The sequence below is a fragment of the Xiphias gladius genome, chromosome 17 (assembly GCF_016859285.1).
Source record: "Xiphias gladius isolate SHS-SW01 ecotype Sanya breed wild chromosome 17, ASM1685928v1, whole genome shotgun sequence".
NCBI lineage: Eukaryota > Metazoa > Chordata > Actinopteri > Istiophoriformes > Xiphiidae > Xiphias > Xiphias gladius.
The window spans coordinates 20,496,176-20,518,966 of NC_053416.1; the positions used below are offsets into that span (position 1 = coordinate 20,496,176).

At 38.7% G+C, this 22,791-nt stretch overlaps 1 protein-coding gene across 9 annotated transcripts in view; it reads right to left on the bottom strand.

Moving 5' to 3' along the window:
- Window positions 1-4,336: 4,336 nt before the first annotated feature.
- gabrb4 (gamma-aminobutyric acid type A receptor subunit beta4) overlaps window positions 4,337-22,791 on the bottom strand; it is a 50,068-nt gene continuing 31,613 nt past the window's right edge. The window contains exons 4-10 of one of the 9 annotated variants that reach the window (XM_040150533.1): window positions 20,862-21,082; window positions 12,480-12,562; window positions 9,661-9,798; window positions 7,252-7,404; window positions 5,755-6,011; window positions 5,013-5,102; window positions 4,337-4,690 (exon numbers count right to left, since the gene is read on the bottom strand). In XM_040150533.1, the coding sequence (XP_040006467.1) occupies window positions 4,337-4,690; window positions 5,013-5,102; window positions 5,755-6,011; window positions 7,252-7,404; window positions 9,661-9,798; window positions 12,480-12,562; window positions 20,862-21,082 (1,296 nt within the window). Of the gene's footprint in view, window positions 4,802-5,012; window positions 5,103-5,657; window positions 6,012-7,251; window positions 7,405-9,660; window positions 9,799-12,479; window positions 12,563-20,861; window positions 21,083-22,791 lie in introns of all 9 variants that reach the window. The other 8 variants (XM_040150537.1, XM_040150541.1, XM_040150538.1 and 5 more) reach the window with 8 other exon arrangements.

Here is a 22,791-nt window from a genome sequence, read left to right on the forward strand (position 1 = left end):
AACTCCTTCACTGTGAGAGGACTTTGCATTGATTTCTCCATTATTTTGTTCACACCATGTATTTCTTGTGTTTCATTTTTTAGGTTTCGTTTGCAGAAGTATGCCAATGCTAGAGAAGCTGTCCATGCCATTAGCAGTGAGGCTAGCTGGTATTACGAACTGCCATGTTTTTGTTCATGCATTAAGAACTATTAAGTGAAAGATATCATATTTACAGTACAATTCACATGTAATTACACATATACACTAGAGGCAAGAAAATTCACATTGAAATCAGTTCAACACTTTTTTTTTCTCCTCCTCTACTCCTTGAACGTATGTGTCAAAAGAAAATGTATTTTCTCTCTTGTATAAGCAAAGATCCTAAAGTAAAAGCATAGAACAGAACATCCTCACAGCTTTTGGGATGGATGTGCTGATTTCTTGTCCAGAAAGCAGGTAATACATGTTCTGAGTGAAATGAGTGGTGAATATATTTACTGCGAGCATACAAGGGCTGCTAATGATTCTCCTCTGTATGTGTTTGGAGTTCATTAAAGATATGCATCAACTATCTCAAAAAAAGTTAATACCTGAATAGGCATGTTTGTAGTCATTACTGGGAATAGACCAGCCTCAATGAGAATTTGATACTTGTGTTAGTTAAGGTAACAAAATGTACTGTAACTGCATTTCATTGAAACCACAGAGTAGATGGATTGGGCTTCTTTCTACTTGAACATGTTCCACTGATTTAGTTAAAATAACACTTATGGTTGCCTTAAGTCCCATCTTTGTCTGCTCTTCTCACACTTGAACTGATCGTATCCTCTGGCCTCACAGTCTGGCTCAACTCTTAGGAGAGATCCATCATATTGCCTTTGAACAGTTTGACAAGCCATTAGTGTGCAGACCAGGATGAAATGATGAAAAAAAAAACTTTGCAAAGTGTGTTATTTCTATGAACCTGCATTCATTATCCACTAACTCTTACCACCTTTATTTATTTTTTTTTTTATTTCTTCAAACATTTTAAAGGACAAGGCTACCTGAAACACAAATGTGAATGTGCGCATCAGTAATCATCACCTCACAAGTGCCTGAATACCCCCGACTCAGACGCCACATTTCACATCTAACATCACACCGTTATACCATCCATGGCGTAACCTATACTGTGGGAATGCAATCCAAAGCTGTTCTTTATCTGATTACAGACGGAGCGGGGGTGGCAACTTCTCATCTCGGCTCGAGGCTAGCGGCTCGAGGCTACATTATCTCTGACCGATCCATAGGTGGTCAAGTTGCATTATGGGTATTGTAGGCACCAGATTTCCACTAGAAAGAAGAATGTGTGGAATTTAAAAAAAAAGACAATATCTCTGGTTCTGCTGGATTGATTTTGATCCTTTTTCTTTTAAATTGTCCAATTGTGAGTCAAACTTTGATATTAGAGTGCAGAGCTAAATCGGTGGTGTACTCAAGGTGTGAAAGACTGCATGTTGAAACGACTAATGCTACTGTTTTCAACTTCATTGCATTTCCGTCTGAACTCACTTCCATTTGGCAACTTTTGAAGAACTCTGAATTTGTGGCCTATCACACATGCCATCATTTCAGCCTTTACGCTTACCAGTCATCTACAGTATAATACTGAGTATGTATTCTCCATGTAACACAATAAAACCTGCTTCAGAACTTGAAGATGGTAAAATTGTAACCCAGAGGTCATTTTTCTCAATATTTCATGTTAATATAGCTCATTGTGGCTCTTTTTGACTCAATGTTATGTTTCACATGAATAACCACAAATTTAAATTCTTCAAATTTAAGACTAATCACTATGTTTTGGTCATGTGTTTGGACTCACAGTTGATGGAGAGACAAACAACAGATTGTTCAGCTGCAGTCATAAACATTAAACTCAGCTCAGTATGTCTGTCAGTTACTTTCACCATCTTCTTGCATATTTGTATGGGTTAATGGATATTTAAAGGTGATCTTTTTTCTTTTTTTTTCATTTGTTTCTATGGAATATGACAACAATGCATAAAATCTAAACAAAAAGAGATACTAAACTTGGGCCATATCACTGTACAAACTTCACTATGACTTACAGAGAGAAATTGGTTTACGATCAGTATTTCTTTTTTGAAGATGTCTTACGCACACTACATCCAGAGGGGAGTGGATATTTCTGATGATAAATTGATACTCCTGCTTTGCCATCTTCATCTCCTTACTCTACAGCCCTTCCATCTTCTCCTTGTCTCCATGTGTTTGTGTACAGTATGTGCTAATTTTCCCTCTCGTTCTCCTTTTCTCGGGGACCACGCTGCGCTCGTATTCTAATGACTCAATCACCTTTCTGCTAGGGGACTCACTGGTTGTTTTGGTGTGTAGGTTTTGCTCAGAGCCTGTTGCTCCCAGTAGAGCCTGTTTGTGCCTGAAGTGAAGATGAGACTGAAGAAGATGCTGATCTGCACTTCAGCTAAAGCTTAACAAGCATGGGAGGATTTTTAAAATTTTCTTTCTTTCTTTATTTAATTTGCTCTTTCCTATCTTCCCTACAATATCCACTTTCTATACGCCATATGTTCTGACTTCATCCTTAATCGTTTTAACTTTATTTGGTGGCTACACAAACTGAACTTTGGATTCAACAACTATTAAACACTTGATTATCCAGTCTGATAAAAAAAAAAAAAATCTAGGTCCTACAGTACTTTTTTCCCTTTGCAAATAAACCTGAGCACTGGAAAGTAGTAGTAGTGTGTGTATTTGAGAGCAAAACAAAACAATAATGCATATGGATTATAGGCTTTTTGGTTGTCATTTGAATTCATGGCTATTTATCGCATGTTTTCCATCCCAAGGATCACTGAATCATGTTTCTGATCCTCGGGGTTCAGAGCATTTGTGGGACGGCACTGACTGAGTTTGAGTGTGAAATATTGAATCCTTTCTCCCCACATCTTCTGCCCGGGCTGCCCGTCACTATCCCAATCAAATAATCTTGCCTTCAGAAAAACCGTGACTCCAACACTGAAGAAATGCTCAACAAACAAAGAAATACTGTATACTGAATAACAACTGGTCAAACTGTGGGCGGATATGTTGACTCTTTTGAATATACATGTTCTCACATCTTCACTGTGGAATAATTTCAAACAAATCACAAAAGCAGTCCCCCATGTCCTTTTAGCAAACACAAAAGCAGGATATGAGGTCAATGAACTCTGCATCTAAAGAGCATGTGACTCAATCAATAGGAGGAAAGAAACAGTACAATTATACTTTCATGAGAATACTGAATGATAAAATGTACAGAATATGTCATTTTTTTTCAAACAATCAAAATGAGTAATGCATACCTTTGACTCTTTTATCTCATAATGCCCTAGCTCTAGAACATGTTCTGACACTCTCTGAAATCACAGTATTTTTCAAGACAAAATCATATCTACAATAAACAGCATTTGTTTTTAACCATAATGAAAAAGACCCCTCCCCCCACCCTCCATTCCCCACCCGAGGCCATGTTTCTAAAAATAACATGAGAAGGAATACAAGTTTGCGTTGACTCTGGGTGGGAATGCAGCGGTCAGGCATCCCATTCCTTTCCACACGGCCTACCAATGGAGACCATTAGGGCAGAGCTGATGTCCGATAAAGAGAACGATATCACTTCAAAAAACCCAAGGAACAACACATAATCCAAACAAGGTTGCTGTACATAGTAGAACCGGAGATTTCCGTGCATGTTATCCATGGGTGATGGGAGGGTTTGTGGGGGGTGAGTTGGGCGAGAGCGGCCGGGTTGGGGAAAGGGACTTGGGAATGGGGGGGGGGTTGTCAAGGATCTCACTCAGCTGATGCCTGAACAGACAAGCCACCACTGATTTCATGAGCTGCAGTAGAGGATTTTTGATTACAATAAGTATCAATAAAAAGTCAATGGGACTCTGAGACATCTTTTCTCTCTCAAGAGCTTTCACTTTCTCTTTTTTCTTGTTTTTTTTTTAGCAAAAATATCATGCAGTCTTTAGTTCCAAAAACCCCTGGTGGGATCTCACGTTTGTTTGTTTGTTTGTTTGTTTGTTTCAGGAGGAAAAAGAAACTCAAAGCCTTGAAATTCTTCTCTCACAATTATTCTTAAACATTCAAGTCATCCTATTAATATTTTGTACAGGAGAAAGGTCCTTCAGATTTCACACGTGTATATATAAATATAATATATAGAAATATGCATATACATATGTTCAACTTGTATATGTGTATACATATTTTGGAACTGTATCAAAGCCAATTTAATGTGCTCTCAAAATATGGCCCATGATTCCTAGAGGGATGCACATCAATTCACATAGTACAACCAGTAGATTAGGTTGAAAAATCCAAAGGTGATAGGGAAAATGACCCGGGACCACTTGTCAATCGTGCTAACATCTGACAGGTTTGGGATTTTCAACTTGAGCTTGGAGGAGCGTCGTCGTAGCCGACAGTTGGCCCGGCTCCGCATGGCGCTCCGATCCAGCGAGTGGTGGCTGAAGCCATCTCGGGGCGCCATGGGCTTCCTGAATTGAACCCCGGAGCTGTCGAACGACATGACCGAATTCCGAGAGTCACTGACGCTGCTCCCCACGTCAGAAGGCATCACTTCGTTGTTCATCTCCAGTGTGGTGAGGAGGATGTTTCCATAAGCATCCACCTGCAACAAGAGGGGAAAGACACTGAGCGTCAGTGAGGGCTGAAGTGTTGAGCAGTAGCCCCAGATTCCCCCAATTATGAATCTTCTATTAACCCCCCCTCCCTCCCCAAGCTGTCAAGCTAAAGCAAAATGCAGGGATGATATGGAATGTCATTTCTAGCATGCAACAGAAATAGTTAGCCAAGAGTCTCTTCAAATAGACATCTATTAGTGATTTTTCACTTGAAAAAAAAAGGGACACAAATGATTTGAACAGCCTTAATCATCTGACTTAATTGTGAGGCTCTGGCCTACAGCTGATATGATTTCTAAATACATGTACCCCAACTTTTCTTTGTTCCTCGAGATACAGATTTCTTCGTTGTGTAAATGACCTGAAGGTGTTGGTTTGAAACGGCACGGAAATGGAGTCCTTGCAATGTGAAAGAAAAATGAAGAGAACATTAAAACGGCTATATAATCCTGGCAAATAAGCACATTTTCTTAGAATTACACAATGCATAAGACATAGAATTAACAGGAACAACTTTGAATAAGCACAGCATTTAGCACTTCACACAAAAAACAGGAGGGGGGCTTCATTCAGTCTGACTATTTCAGCACCAGGACCCTATGGACAAATTGTTAAACTGCCAATGCCTTCTCATCCTGCATTCTGAAGTTTTGTCTAATTTCTTCGGAACACACGTTAAACCACAAGTAGGCAGAGTGAGAATGAATGAAGCCTACAGCATAAACATAGACAACAACCTAAATAAGAAATGAGAATGTTTACATCAATGTTGAGTTAGATGAATCACTATCCCAATGAAAAAGGCTATGCTCGATAAAAAGCAGTCAGTGCTTGAGGGAGAAGCAATGGATGATGGTTGGTGAATGCATATTGGGCTGTGGTGGCATCAGTATGCTTCTGGAGGATTACGTCAGGGAGTGCTGTATATGTGTCTTTGGATAAAATGACTGTGGCTAGAAATCGTATGTGCAGAACATAGTGGTTTTGTGCTTGAACTCTGACTGACACACAGAGGTAGAGCAAAAGAGAGGCAGCAGGCGAAGTTGCAAACCTGTTCCCTCAGGCGCTTCTCTTCGTATCTTGTGCGCTCGTTGTTGGCTTTGTTCAGCCTCTCATTGATTTTCTTCTGTTGCGCAGGGCCCCGGCCAAAGAACACGTAATTTACAAAGGCATATTCAAGCAGGGCCAGGAACACAAACACAAAACAGCCCATGAGGTAGACGTCGATGGCTTTCACATACGGAATCTTTGGGAGAGTCTCCCTAAGGTGGGTGTTAATTGTTGTCATGGTAAGCACCGTTGTCACACCTGAGTACAGCAGCACACACAGAAACAAAGAATGCACCATCAGGCGGAAATTACAGTGTATTTCACTTTCTTTAAATACTGACATATTTACATTTACACAGAAATCATCTGACTGACCAACATTACTGTAGTTCAGTGATGGAAGAAGTATCAAGTAAAAGTCACAATACTGCACTGTCAAAATAATGCATACAAGTAAAGTCCAGCATTCAAGTACAAAAGCATTAACAGCAAAATATACTTAAAATAAAAAAGTACTCATTATGTAACAGAATGGCTCCTGTAAGCGTTGCATTATCATAGATCATATCTTTAGATTACTGCTACTGATGCATTATCGTCATTTTATATGTTACAGCTGGTAATTGTAACTCCTTTAAATACTGTTTAATCTATAACAATATATAGTAACTGTAGAAGAGAGTAACTGGTACCAGAAGGTGCAATATTAATGTAGTGCAGTTAAAACTACAGTATAAAGCAGTAGAAACTGGAAATAGTCATGTACAAATACCCAAAACTGTACAGAAATACAGTTCCTGAGTAAACGTACTTAGTTACTGTACATTCCACCACTGCTGGTTATAGGTGTATTATGACACTCCCTGCCATTAAATAATTAGATCCCTAGATATTTGTATTAGTATTTATTGTTTGGTGATTAACTACCCAAGCCAACTGTATTATCCAATACACAAAGAAGTTTTGACAGTTAAGTTTTCTTAAACTTTTACACTGCAGCCATCTATTTCAGCCATTTCATATCAGCAAAGACCACATATTTCAACATACCATAAACAGATTTTGACAAGTGTAAATTACCACGTTATTGTTTACAGCTCTCAAGTCGGGTTATTTGCATAGCTCCTAATTTCTGTTCACATATAGCTCTTTTATTCAAGGTTGGAAATCCCAGTGCGACTGAGAGTTATACCATCTGGACACAAAATAATTCACATGTAACTCAGATTGTAAATTTGATAAATGTCATCAATATCACGACCAACAGTGATAGTGTAACTGAGTCTTGTTGGATTCTGTGTGCTACTTTAATTTAACCGGGATACATTTAGCGTATTATTAGTAAGCATGTCTCTCATGCTTACTTATGACGTAGTAAATTCTTTACAACATACACATTTAACATGTGACAACTGCATGCTGTTAGTTCCTGTGATAACCAGTGGATCTTAATGGGAACAGCTACAGATTTAATAACGCAGTGGTGGTTGTGTCTTACCCAGGGCCACCCGAGCTGCAGAGGCATCATAATTGATCCAGAAGGAGACCCAGGAGAGTATGGTGATCAAGATGGAGGGCATATATGTCTGCAGGATGAAATACCCAATGTTCCTCTTAATCCTGAAACTCAGCGAAAGCCTTGGATATGAACCTGTAAAGAGAAAGGATGGAGTGATAGTTTAGAAAAGAGCAGGGCAAGAGTGAAAACATCAGGGAAAAAAGGAGAGAAAGGGGAAACATTGGCACAACTTAAGAGTTCCGAAGTCTGCACTTTGACAACGCACAGGGTAGTCATTTCTCCATTTGTTCAGATGGAGCACTTAATTTCCCCAAAGCGATGGATACCTTTCCAGGGACAAGTTCGATTCCAATTAAACATGGCAGAAAGTCGCAAACACGGCAGATTTTTCTGCAACCCCCTATCTCAGCAGGCAGCTCCAGCATCCCTCCGAGAATTGTCACAGAGAGCTGCTCTGCTTTTCTTTTGCACTTTCTCTGTCCTCTAAACGTTACCAAAAGGGTATTTTAGAGGTACATAATTGCAACGCATGCCATTACACTAAAAGAGGGAGGAAAACATACAGTATGTGGTTGGAGGTAAATCATTCCACTGTACATTTTGCAGGAATATATCAGCTGTTTGTGCCAAGACATTGATTAGGTGTTTTGATTGCACTTGAATTTAAACAACCACAACAATACAATGCTGATGCAAAAAGCAATATGAACATCAAGGCTGGACCACTCTCCTTCAGCTATAGTGAGCTATTTATGAGGTTGGAAACTATACAAATTGCTCTAAATAATAGTTAAATTCCATTCTATGTATTCTGTCCACAGTTTTATGTCCAATTTGTCACCAAAGAAAAAAGGCTTGAGATAAGTGTGATGGTTTTAATCTAAAAAGCTATTTGCTATGGGGAACACACAGTGATGAATGACCTCATCATCTCCAGGTTCCTGTAAATCTTTTAATGAATCAATACCTTAGCATACATACTTCATCAAGTCAGAGACAGACGCCTTCGATCACCCGAGTACTTTGCAGAATAATGGTTGCGAAAAATGTTCACAGATTTCATTAAATTCAAACATGAGAATTACACTTAAATTTTACTTTTGCCTCGCTTTTGTCGCTGATGGGTCCTCTGAAATAAGATTACTGGTGCATTCACACAAAGGTTTTAAATTACTCCCACTTACGTTTAGTTGTTTCAGTGGGTTTTGACATTCTTGAACTTAGACAAACATCTTACCGCATGTAACATTTCTAAAGTTGCATGTTCCATGTTTCTTGCTGAGAGTTAGATGACTGATACCACCATCATGTCTATGTGCCAAATACGAAGCTACAGGCAGGAGGCATTTATCTTAGCTTAGCATAAAGACTTGGCATAAAGACTTGTTTTTACACTTCATTTTCTGTAACAAGTAAGAGCCAGGCTAGCTGTTTTTCCATTTCCTTAAGTTAAGCTTACCATCTGCTGCGTGTAGCTTCGTATTTAGCATACACATGTGAGAGTGCTATGGATCTTCTCATATAACTCTCAGCCAGAAAGCCTATAACTGATTTCCCAAAAATGTGAAACTCTTACTTTATTTAAAATTAGCAATAGCACATTGTAAAAAATACTTCAGATCTAGTAGAAATTCTGTAGTTAAAATGGCCCATTCCTCAGTGTTGTTTTATTGATTCATTAACCTGTACGCAGCACTTTTAATGTTGGACCTGTTTCAGGTGGTGCTATGTCAAACCACTATACCACCACAAACTACTATACTAGTGATTCCATTTACTTTTAGGTGGTTTAATCAAGTAATGCATCATAGTATCTAAGTGTAACATATGGTATGAGCATGCTAAAGTCAATCTGCAAAGTAAAAGAAATGTGGAAATATGTGAAGTGGAAGCATAAATTTGGACAAAACAGAACTACTCAGTGAAACACCAGTAGCAACAAACCCAATGTTGTACATTTATTGTGTTTTATTTTTTAATTGAAGTAGCTCTGATTCTGATAGAAACACTGATGATGAAATACGTCAGTGAACAACCTCAACTACTGCACTTATTGAGAATAAAGACTACCTTGTGAGTCAACATTTTGGTACTGCTTTTTTTGGGGGGGTTGTTTTTTTTTCTGCATGTTGGCTCACATTTTACAAATATGTGGAAATGGCCACCTGCAATCTGCCGCACTGAAAAGGAAATGATCTTGCTGCATGACCCAAATATAATCATATACCCCACAGTGACAATGACGTATTTACTGATGCCCACACTCACAGTGGTGACACAGATGCAGAGGTGTTAATAGACCATGTTTAGAAGAATTATTTTGTTTATGCAGTGAGCACTTTCATCGTAGTTACAGTAGGTATGAAACATTTTTTATGACAGTCTTACCTGTAGTAAACCTGACCTCCCTGGACACCAAGCGGATGTCCACAATGGAGAACTGAGGTAACTCTAACTTGTCCACACCCGTCACAGCATTGTCTCCTCCTTGCCAGAAGAACACAATGTCATCTGTGGTATATCCATCTGTGTCAAAGTCAGGGTAAATTCAGGGGAGAGAGGAGAGAGGAAAATAAGGTGGAGTGTAAGTGTGATAAAGAAACAACCAGTTTATTTTAAACCTGTTGTAAGAGTTTGGATTATGAGTAGAGGCCGCTTTGACAAATCAAGCACTTGTTTCTATTGAACTACATCTTCCCTTACAGTCATTCAGGGCTGAGCAACCTCTTAACATACTTAGTCTTGGTATCTTTATATGTTGACTTTCGGAAGACATTGCATTGCAAGAATCCTTGACGACACGTAACATGGCTTCATAGTGATTACCTTAACCCTTGAATGGTCCTATCAAGAAAAAAAATCAATGGAAAAAATTATTTATTTTGTTTGTAATTCTTTGTTCCTTTGGGCACTAACAACAAAAATCTCATATTGTTTTGTAAACCGACCACACGTGTCATCTGTTTTTTGAATTATGAGACTCTTCCAAACAGTAGAGAGGTCCATTTCAGGTAAAAGTGTACTTTCAACAATCTGCATGTCTTTTCGCTTCACAAATCTCAACTGAGTGCTAGAGATGGGTCAGTCAGGTTGAGCTAAATCCAACAAATTTTTCAAAAAAAAAATCACAATATGCTCTACCGCGAACTTTAATGCCACCAACATGTGAAGCAACACATTCATTTACTATAATATTTGCCATAACTTTGATTTAATCTCTGAAATTTATCAGATTAATTCTTGTTTTTCTTCAAGTCAAAGGTGCATTAGGTGTTGTAATCAGACAGCGGGAAGAGAAGGGGTGTAGGGAGAAATGTTTGGAGAAATGATTCTGTTTTTCCCAGTAGGAAAATGCATCACAAAAGACCCATCTAAAGCAAAAAAAAAAAAAAAAAGGAAGAAACAAAAAAATCTGAATCTTGTAAATATCATTCTGTGCAATCCTGCCACAGAATTAAAGCAATCTGTTTTCTTGGCCTGCAATTGGCCTGCTCCACTGTTCAAAGTCCTCTGGAGCTATATCATTACTAAATTACTACCTGTATGAATACTCATTAATGTGTGTCACTTTGTATGGCACTCCCACATATTCTCAACTGGCAGTGCAATTGAAAGTGACCACAGCAGTAGATTTATGTCAATAGGCCAGTATGTGTTCACTGCAGAGCAATTTCTCAGTCCGGGAAGTGTTACATTCACATTCTGCTACCACATGTCCAGACCTGGATGGCATTAAACTTACTAAGGGACTGGGATTCATTACCACTAAATCTCTCTCTGAGGTTATAGGGGAAGGAATTGTGAAATGTCCATGAAATTGAAACAACTGCCTGCCTAATCAATCAAACTGACGGCTAATGTGCAGAGCGTTCCATGAGCGTAAACAGCAGATATTCTTGAATCTTTTTAATTCATGGCATATCCATATTCCATTGCTTACTGATGTCCCGCAGGGGAAACTCTCTGCAGTTTTATCTTGAACAGCAAGAACCACAAATATCTGGTGTATTTAGCAAGTGGGTTGATTGATGAAATGGTCAATGAAAACGATCAAGCAAATACAATTTTTAATTATACCACTAGCACATTTTTTTCCTGGATAATGATTTATCTAAATTAAAACATTTGAAAAAAAAAAAAGACATGAAACAACTGTCAATTGAATTATGTTGTGAAATATGTAAAGTCTGTATTTTTCCACCTTTTGTTTAACAACCCGTAATGAACTTTTGAAAGTCTGAGAGAATAACCCTCATGATGTCATCAGGGTTATCTCGACCTGGGTAGGGGTGGTCTCACAAAAAAGTGCTATTGGTTGCATTATGGGAAAATTACAAGCCAACATTTTCCTTGTCAGCTTGTCACAACTGTGAGGGTTTAGCAGAAGCGAGTAAGTGTATTTCTCAAAATATTGAACTATTCCTTTAAAGACTATACGATAATGATAAGTTACTGTATTACCAATAACTTATGTACCAAATATGTGGATATTTGTATACTAACCATACTTCTTACTTATGTATTAGTTGCTAGCTATGTGTTCCATGTACAAATTATTCATTAAAATGGTCACTGTGGATTTGGTGGTGTAAGCTAATATTAAACTATACTTATTCAGATGATGCATGACGCCAATGTGTTTTGGGAATTAAGAGCCATACTGAGGGTCAAGTAAGGTTCCCAGTATTAATGTTATCAGTTTGCCTTCACCATTCAAAGATCCATGGGAATTAAGAGCCATACTGAGGGTCAAGTAAGGTTCCCAGTATTAATGTTATCAGTTTGCCTTCACCATTCAAAGATCCATGGGTGGCCCTATACATCTGTCATGCTGACAGAATAGTAATCAATGCACATCATCAAGCACCGTGATTTCTTCTTTAATTCTCAAGGCAGTCATCAACTGCAGGTAAAACATCTGACAAATGGCACACTTGGGCAGAGATGCCAAATATTTCACTAATGTCTTCTCTAAATTATTGCAACCAAATGTGGTCATCAAAAAAAAAAAAAAAAAAAAAAAAAAAAAACCTCTCACACAATCACATGTAAATTTTATGTTGATTTTAAGGTAGTGATCAAGCAGTATAAACAGCTTTCTGGCAATCATGCTTATTGCTTTTGAAGGTTGCTTAAAGTTCAGTGTAAAAGTCTTTGTTGTGATGGACAAAATCAGGAAAAATACCAGGTTGTTTTGTAGTACTCACAGCTTTCAATTTCCAGGGTGCAGTTCTGTTCATCAAGAGGGTACCTCCTCAAATCCATCATGCAAGCAGCAGTGGTGGTTATTCTAAGAAAAAACACAGAAAAAGAACAGAGAATTGGGTGAGAGCACAGAGACATGTGTAGACAAGAACACAGATACCTTATGTCTTTTTTTTTTACTCACATGAAGGAAAAGCTTAAGATAGAAGTCATGGTATGTGACGGATGAATCACCATGTACACTGCTTACTCATGAAACACTTTAATTATTTTGCGGTTGTTTGCTGAAAACACGATCAGTTCAATAATTCATGGCGAGCTTTTAAGCTTAGATTTTTGTCAAAACATTTTGCCAATACCACGTGTATCTCAGTGCACATCCATGTTACTTAACCTCTTGAACCTTTTAAGCGTCATTGGAACTGGAGAGTCCATTTGTACCTATGGCAGAAAGCAGAAAGAACAAACCATTGCTCTCTTATGTTAAAAGAGTTTGCTTTTCGGGTGAATTTAAGTATTTTTCCTCATTTTCCAGAGACTATAAAACAGGATTTATTTTCGAAGTTTCTGTGAGTAGTTAGGAGACGTCCTTTCTTTTTATGTGGCTCACTAAATGCTCAGCCTCTGTAGGTGATTTTGTCAAAGTCTGTTATTTATTGCCTCTTCCGAGACATGCAATTCTTCCAGGTAGCTTTAGGAGAGAGGTATGCATAGCAGTTTATTAATGTCAATAAATCCAGTAGCCCAGCGAAAAGCTTTTGCTACAAATTATACATGTAGGGGTCTTTGGCTTTTAACTTTTAGTAATTACATTTCTGTGGTTCATACCAGCTGGTATGTGTTCATCATACCAGCTGTCATTCACTTACTGCCCTCCTGTGTAAACGAAATAGAGCAATTAATTTTCAGCTCATCATCTCTGTGTCAGAAGCCACCAGCACGTTCACAGGGAAAGTTTGATGCACACACAGTGTATGTCTGTGTGTGCATGTTAGAGTGTGATGAGAGTGATATGAAATTTTGCCCTTTCAAGCAAATTTCACATTTTGGATACTATATTAATCAAGTATAAGTCAAAGCCACCAATTTACACTGATGCAATTAACAAAAGTAACGCAGTCATCTACATTACCTACAATGAGCAATACAGTAGATAACAAGCTGTTTGCATTGGAAATGTACTGCTTGAACACAGAGTTTGTAAGTCGGTCTTGGTGGGGTGAACAGAGTGCTGTTGGTGGGTAATTGGAAAACAAAATATGTTCTAATAAAGCTGATTGGGCCAGATTGGGCCAGAACACACAAACGTGTGGGGGCCTCTGGGTCCATGATAGCAGAAGGCACCAGAAGGGTAAAGAAAATAATACATACACAAAATATGTGCCAGGTATGTATTTATCATCCACAATGACACTGAGCTGCATTCTGCTGCACAAACACTAAGCTGCACAAACTGCGCTCTGTTCTGCTCTACCGAACTGCACCTCCCTGCCGTTTCACAGCGCTCCTCTGTTGAGAGGGTACAGCAGGGCTACTACCGATACGTGCTGTGACAGGATAACATTGGGCTAATTACGTTAAGAGGAAAGGTCACATGGCAAATCACGATTATCCGGACAAAAAGTTGAAAGAAAAACTGTCTTTGCCATAATGTTTCTCCTCCGTGCTGTGGACGTCCATTTTAATACAAATAAATGCGTAGGTTTTGGACTTAACAATTTAAGCAACATAATGGATAAAAAAGGATTGAGGAGTTTTCAAGATTTACAAGAAATATATAATATTCCAGCTTGCTCTTTCTCTCTCTATCTTCAGCTCTGGTCTCCCATGGTAGATGCTAGAATTCCCTGTGACACTGATTTGTAGTTTATTTAATAAACTACAAACCAAAAGAAACATGACGCCCTCAAATGTTACACTATCTTCACAAAACTGTAATCATCAACTGTTGTATTTGTAGTTTGTTCACTGATTTTACTTAACCCTGAAGAAAAGATCCCTCACCAATGAAGTTGGTAGTGTGTAACCTTTATTTAACTGTAATCTTTGCCATTTAAATCTGTCAGGTACATTCCTACATATGATGTGGGAATACCCCCATTTAATATTTTTGGAAACTGGTATGTAGAAGGATTTCCAAAGAGACTGGATCATTTTCAATAAAAAGTGTGTTGGTGTAGGGTCCCATCATTCAGCGTAAGAAGCCGGCAGAGAAAAGCACCTTTAGGTCGAATGACAATGAAATATAGAAAGTAGGTATCTACCAACTAATTTTAACCACAGCCATTTATATTGCTACCAAGGAAACTTGGGCCCAAAAAGTGAAGTAGTGTTAAAGCAGCATGTCACTAAAAGAAAAAAAAAAACGGTGTGACAAAGTTGCATCTTAACATAGAAACTAAGAAGAAATTAAAGAAACTAAAATATGGAGAGACTGTGTCCTCTGTGATCATATGCAGGAAGACAAGACAACACTGCCAAGAGTTACAGTTACTGCTTAAAAGAAGATACCCCTGGTACAGTAGAGCAGTGAATTGGTGAAATCCTGGCAGAAGCAGCAGCTTGGAGTAATGGACAGAAAAGGGTTCTTCACCCATTGGCAAAGAAGAAAAACCCCACTACGAATAAAACTGACTTTATACGTGACAATTAACAAGTCAGGAGAGAATCATCGTTGAGTAGGCACAAGTTGGTATGGCTCACACTGAGGGCCTGGGATTTGGAAATGTCAGCAGATGTAGGTCAGCAACTTACAGTCCCACCAGAAATGGTCAGCAGCAGCCTCAGAACTCAACAGGCACTACAGTCCACCAGTCAGCAGTCTCCTGACTTTGTAGATTTCGAGATGATATGCAATATTAGTTGCTTTGTAATATTTTTTTTTTTTTTTTGTACTCTCACTGGACTGGTATTATGTCTTAGATGTGTTAGACGACTACGTCGGCAAATTAGACAGAGAAACCTTAAGAAACCTTTGTGAGAGTTGTAACTTCTTTAATCTCATTGCAATGCAAATGCATTGCAAAACAGGCAAAACAAAGAGCTTAGTAGCAGGCCTAACACCTAAGCAAGTATAAATTTCTATTTTACAATTAAATGTGCATTCCACTCATTTTCACAGGCCATTCTTGGCTTCTCTGACCATGTATCGTGCCAGCATAACACAACAACTAAAAGCAACCTGGAGGTGGATCCCAGAGGCTCAGCACTACAGACAGGGAGGTTTTCAGATATGTGAGCAATAGTTTTGACACCTACACAGTCTACTTCAGTATCCTTCTCTGTGAGGTAGCTTGCTTACCAAACAAAGATCATTGTACTACAGAGGAACATGAGAGAGCAGATTTACAGGAATGGGAAGAGAGAAAACACCATCTGGTGAAAGCTTAGCTCAACAAAGCCCTCAATGCTCTCAGGACCCAGTGCACGACCAAACTAGATAGTCAGTTTGCTAACGATGATTCAGCCTCTCATCTCACTGGCAAGTTAGAAAAACGCTGCTCTATTGTGCACCCCAGGCTCTACACTTTCAACTGACACCGACTTCTTTTATCGATGTTTGGAATTACTTTCTTGGTTTGCAACACGCAAACTCTCTCCTGCACCACTCAGCAGTCTTCAGAACCAGCCTCCTCCCTCCTGTCTATGTATAAATAAAGCACAAGGTTAAAATCTAGCTATGATATATCTGACATATGCAAAAATGACAATTTAAGCAAGGTTTTCAAAAATAAAATAAAGTCTGGGGGGATGATTGATGGCAGCTTTCCGGATTTGATTTGGATTTTGGACCTGCAGTACACATGCACCATCATAGTTCCATCCTTTGATTTGCACAATCAATGGCCACTGGTGGGGAAAGGAATTATGGGCAGAAATTTGCACGCTTACGGACTGCAATCCATATGTTATAGTCTCAGATCCGCTTTATTTACATGTCACTGGCAGTGGTGGAAGAAGTTCTCAACTCCTTTAGTTAAGTAAAAGTACCAGTGCACCGATGTAAAAATACTCCATTACAAGTTAAGGTCCTGCATTCAAAATCCTAAGTAAATGTACAGAAATATTATCAGCAAAATGCCCTTAAATATCAAAAGCAAAATGATTAATTCTGCAGAAAAAGTGGCCCCTGTCAGTGATATATTACTTTATATGACATATTAGATTGTTAATATTGATGCATCAAGTAAGTATGCAGCATTTTACTGTTCTAGCTGGTTGTGTTGCAGCTAGTTTTAATTACTTTATACCTTTCAGTAATTTAGTCCAGTCCAAACCTAATGGGCGAGATGAGGCCCCCCTGAAGGACCACAAGATAAATATGGGGGGTTGTGAGATGATTAATGAGGGTTGGAAAGAAGCAAAAACACACAAATTTGTTTTCCTCGAGTAACTAGTAACTATAACTGTAAATATTTCCATCTGAAATGTACAGGAGTTGAAGTAGCATAAAATAGAAATACTCAAGTACAAATATCTCAAAACTCTACTTAAATACAGTACTTGAGTATATATATTTAGTTACTTCCCACCACTGGTCATTGGACTGTGGGACTAATCTGCATAGAAACACACATACAGTAACCACAGGTACCAGTCACCTTGGAAGGACTGGGGCCATGATCTGAGTCGCTGGAACTTCTTGCTTTGGAAGGGCAGAGCTGAGTGCTGTGCTCTCTGCAATCCTGAAAACTCTATCAGTGTATTCATATATGGAAAAATCAGCAATCAGCACTATGATTTTAAGGACTCATTTAAAATCACTATGAGTGTGTTTTTATGTGATTACAGCATCTTTTGAAAAAACCTGATTGCAAAAAATCCCAGTTTCTGAACGTGGAAAAATAAGAAAATTCTCCAGAAAACTGGTGCAATCTAAAAGGTTGATGCAATCTGACTAGTTAAGCAACAGAATAAAGACTGTGGGGATCAATGGGTAAAAAAAGAGGACACAGTTGTGAAGCGGTCACAATGCTAGCTCGTCCTTAAAATGAACACAAAAATAGAATTGGTTGATCAACACAAATCAGCACAGCTCAGATTAAAATCAGTGTAAGCAGTAGAAATCAAGGTAAATAAAGGCTGAAAAAAAAAAAAAAGACAAACGCCAGCATCAGCACATTACACAGTGAGTGGATAGGTGAGAGCCCAGCACAAGGTGCAGCAGTGTGTGTAATGTGATTGTCCACAGTTTGTATTCTACTGTGTTCAAGAGTAGCTCAGGGGATAGATTCAAACAGGCGGTCTTTACAAGGAAATGCATTTAAGACAACAAAAAACCTCAAGCGGTCAGACGTGCGAGGCACAACATTAAAATGAACTGAGACTACAACATCTATTGTTAAAATTTCATCTATTGTTCTAGAGAAAAATGTCCACACAACCCTTGGGCAAAGTCAAACATCTCAACAAAGCGATTTAATTACATGCTTACAGAAGGTCCTGGAATCACCGCTGCATGTAGATTATGCACTGCTTCTAATCATTGTTCACTGCTGAAACAATGGTCTGGAAGACGGATCCAGGGGTTTGACACCATCTGCCACACGCCATTACTGCAGTGAGTAATGATAACTGCTCCACGAACCCCTGTGCAGCAAGTTTGAAGATGAGATGTTGGAGGAATGGCTGTTGCTACTGTCCTTCGCAACACGCAGCTAGCTTTCTGTTTCATGCAGGCACAAAACCAGTGGAGGTGCAAATGCAGGTGCAATGCCATGTTCTTCTGATTTGAGGATGCTTGTGCCTGCTTGGTGCCTCTGTGAAAGCCGCATGTGCTGAGGTCCGCCAAGTGGAGCAGCTGGGAATGTTTATTCAGATCTAGTGGTGTGTTGTAATATTGGTACCATTTTGGCATGAAATGGATCCTGTTTCCACCTGCTTCATTTGGAGGAGTTTTTCAGCCAGTAAACATTTAAAAAAAAAAAAAAAAAATCAGACTTACAGTTTTAATGGCAGAGTTGTACTTACGTTAGTGGTTCATTCTTGCTAATAATGTTATCCACAACTGCTTGTGGGAGATATGAGGCCCTTCTATTTAAATTAATTTAATCCCTGTAGCCATCAAACAGCCACAAGAGGGGGGATGACAGAAGCTGCTTTGATTGGCCCTTATTGAAGCACAACCCAACTCTTTACGCTGATAACATATTCCTCTTAGAAATAATGTATTCATCCTGCTCCAGACCTTTCTCAGGATTGCACCATGCTGCTCCAAGATTGCTTATGGACGTCTGGTCACCAGCTAAAATTAGTTTGCCACGCCCATGTAGAAATTGTCACTAAGGGTAAAGAAGGATCTGTAAAGATTCATTCAGTAGACAGACATTTTGCAGCTTCAACTGCAGTGAGATTGCATTTCTACTGTGTTGATAATAGTCTTGTGAAGAGTCATAAAGGGGAAAAAAGGAAAACTTTTGCCATCATATCTCCTTTTGTGTCAGAGTCAAATCAGTAATTCAGAGTGTCAGAATCCTGATTATTGCATTAATAATTCATAACTTCATATGATCTAAACCTCGTCACTGCCATTTTCTTTTATTCAACAAAACACATTCCTAGCTCCCTTGCCGCCATCAAACTACTTTATTTTAATGACTTGTGTTAAGAAAAGCAGCAATCCATTCTGGGTTTGAACAAACCTCAGGATGCTTTCTTACTTTAAGCCATCCCCAAGGGGTTTTAGATGGGTCCCTCTGTGCCCATTTACTGCTGACTGATTTGTCTAGTTTGTCACAGTGATCTGGGACATTTAGGTGCTGAGCATTTTGAACCTTTTTATAGCCTTTCTGGGTCAATGAACCTTGGATTTAATATACCCCTCACTCCTTCCAAAACATTGTTATCGTTTCTCTTGAGTCACACTTAGATGTTTGTAGACTATTAACTTTATAAATAAAACTTTAAAGTCTGTTTATTGTTACCAAATATAAATCTATCATATTTCATCCTGCCACAGGACCAGATGGCCCCATAGTGGCAGCAGTGATCTTGTTTTTCTGGTGCCACATGTGATCATCTGTTATCTAATTTTTTACTTGCTGTATTACTGCCACATGACAGAGGCCAATGACAAAGATAGCAGTTGTTTAACTAGAAGTTATCATATTCCTGGGTCTTCAGTTGTCTACTGCTGGCAAAAATCATCCCTCCTTCCCATCTGCCAATTAAGGGCTGCTGTGGGAATGGCTATTTTTTTCCGGTATAAAAATCATATCATCGAGTATTTGCTTGGTTTAGTTGCTTTACCTGATATAGATTTCTAAATACTTGTGATACCATCCTTCCATTTTCTGTAAATTCTAATTCTGATTATGGACAGAGGGGCTGAATCCTCTCCCACCATGGATGAAATATTTTTCCTGTATGTCCATATTTTCTTTCGGAGGCATCATGCATGCCTTGCATTATTAAATTGTTCCAAAAGTTAAATTAAAAAGACACGAAAAATCCATTCCGTCTCTTCACTGTACTAGCTTCCTTTTCTGGGTAATTCCCAGCATGCACTGGGTTATAGGCAGGGGAACACGCTGGACCAGTTGCCAGTCAGTCGCTGGGAACAAGCAGACAAACATATTCTCACTCACATTAACACCCTGGGGCAATTTAGACTGTCCAATTCGCCCGGCCTGCTTTGTCTTTGAACTGCAAGAGCAAACTGGAGACATAGGCTATGGAGTATGAAGTAGTCCTGAAGAAATGTGCTTAAATTATATTTAAGCGAGACTGTAAATTTGGCTGAACAGGGGCTACTGCGGCTACAAGTAACAATTATGGGATAATGCTAAATACTCAAGTGTAGTGTGACAGTAGCACAAGTGGAGAAGAGTGATAAAGTCAGTGAACCATAATGTCTACCAATAGTTTGCATTAGCCGCCATAAGCTACTGGTCATACCAGATCATGTAAAGCTGTAGCAGCAAAACCCCCGAGTGCACTGAAGGGAGCAGTGGTGCCTTTTATTGCTCATGAATTCATCATTTCTAGTTGTACGAGGAAGAATGTATGAGTTCTTATTTAAAAAGCCATATAGTATCAATTTAACTCAAATTATTTTAGAACAAAGTTGCAGTTATGCACTTAGAATGACCACTGAGGATCTGCTGCTGAAAACTTTTTCTTAACAGTACTGACTTTTGTGGTGCGCGTCTGTGAATTTAACACAAAATTGCTTACTTTTATAAACCAGCTCTGAAAATAGACACTTGCACAGGTTCAGGTTCACCTGGTAGATACATGTTGAAATGGAGAAAACAAAACCAGACCAGATGTAAAACAACATAAAATGTGTGTCTGTGTGTTTAGCCACATTGTAAAATGGACCAGCCATATAGAGTGTATGAAATCAATGCAGATAAATGTGAAAGAAACTCTGCTGTTCTTACCTCAGCCCGTATAAGACAGTGCCATCAGGGTGCAGTCGGATCATACGGTTTTTTACTGTCACACCATGGAGAAAAGACTTCTTGTCATTAAGGAAGTAGGTGTCAGGGAGCCAAAGCTGGTCTGCTACACGGTTGTCCAGAGTCAGGTTTAGGTTCAGCTCACCATAGGCCAAACGCTTATCTCGCCAGCTCTGCTGGAAATACATTGTGATGGTGTAGTCCTGGGGAGAAGGAAACGTTTAGATGAAGTCACAGACAAAAAACAATTCAGTTGTACACAAAGTCATGAGTTTCAGTAACAATTTAGCAAAAACTGCTATTAAGTTGTATGTTTTTCTTAGTGTTTCCTGTCATTGATTGATGAAACTAGACATAGAGGGTGGGTTGACCCCTTCAGAAATAGTGGGCAAGGTTTGTCAAAGTGGCAGTAACACATGAACTTATCACAGGCAAAAACGAAAAAGTTTAAGAAAGATCACAATTGACATGTAGTACCATAAGTTGTGTAGAAAAACAACAACGTGGTGCATACTAAAAGACATGACAATGTAAAAAAAAATAATTCCTCTATTCGGTTCTTTACCACAAGAAGAAGGGTTAAAAGAGCAAAAAGGTTACTTTGATAAAAACTATGTCAGCAATGAATAAACACATCTACAACTGTTCAGCTTTTTTACACCATCAGGAAAACGAACTTACTCAACACTTGCAGAATAGGACATGGGCAGCAAACCATCAAATACAGCTGTACTAGTGCTCCTGTATAATACTGTATCTAACAGGAAAAGCAGTTAGGTGAAGATATAATGTCTGCAAGCTAATGCATCATTGCCCCTGTAGTCAAAGTACTATACTGTTTACATTCCGTGCCATGAAAAACACATGACAGTACACTGGGTTACTGTAAAACCTATACAGTCCAAAAAAATGGTTAAAGTGATTCAAAGAGATTTTAAATGGACTATAAGCACTCCATTTAGTGCAATTTTTCTCTTATCAAATATTGTCATGCAACCTTGATTCCTCCATTCCATCGCACTACATCCTGCCATACATCTCGGATTATTAATAACAGTTAAAGTAAAAAGTTCAGCCACAATTCACATGTTGGAGCATTATGCACATTAAGGTAACTAGTATCCCTTACGTCCTGATTTATTATTAATAATACAAAGTGTGTTGTATTGAAAAATGTCACCTGTGAACAAATGAATAAACACCAAGCTCTTAATGAGCACTCAGCCATATTACCGGTAAACAAATCCATCAACCCGCTCATCGTATTTGTCATTAAAAATGAACAATTTCAAATGCGGACTCTGGGAAAGGCACTCTAAACTGGTTTGACAAAAACACAGACAACAAACATTTTTTGACACTTGACTATCTAGTAAAACGACGAGCAGTTGCAAACATCGACATTGGATCTGATTTTTGTTTAATCTGTAAGAGCAATTTTTAATATCTCAACTGTCACCCAATTTAAATTGAACACAGTATCTATTGTCACTGAGAATTTAATAACAGGTTGAGAATCATTTGATCACTCCAGAGGCAAAAGCGAGACAAAGAAAGAAAGAAAGACAGAGAGGGTGAAAGAAAACAACACAAAATAGAAAACCATGTGGGAGGAGTGAGCTGCAATGTGAGTGACTGTCACTGATTGAAATAAAAAGAGTGCTAAGAGACATAATGACGTCATCGATCAGACTCGAGCCAGACTGCCTTCACTAGTCAGCCTGCATTTCTGACTGCTGTCAAGCATGTGCCAGAGCCAAAGAATACGCGCTGGATTTCTTGCAGAACAGTGAGGGGATTATACTGTAACTGAATTATCAGTAGTTCCAGACAAAGAGAAAAACAAACCTAATCAATTTTTCTATTTATTGTGAAAAACCAAGGTTTCATTCGGTAAAAACGTGTGCAATTC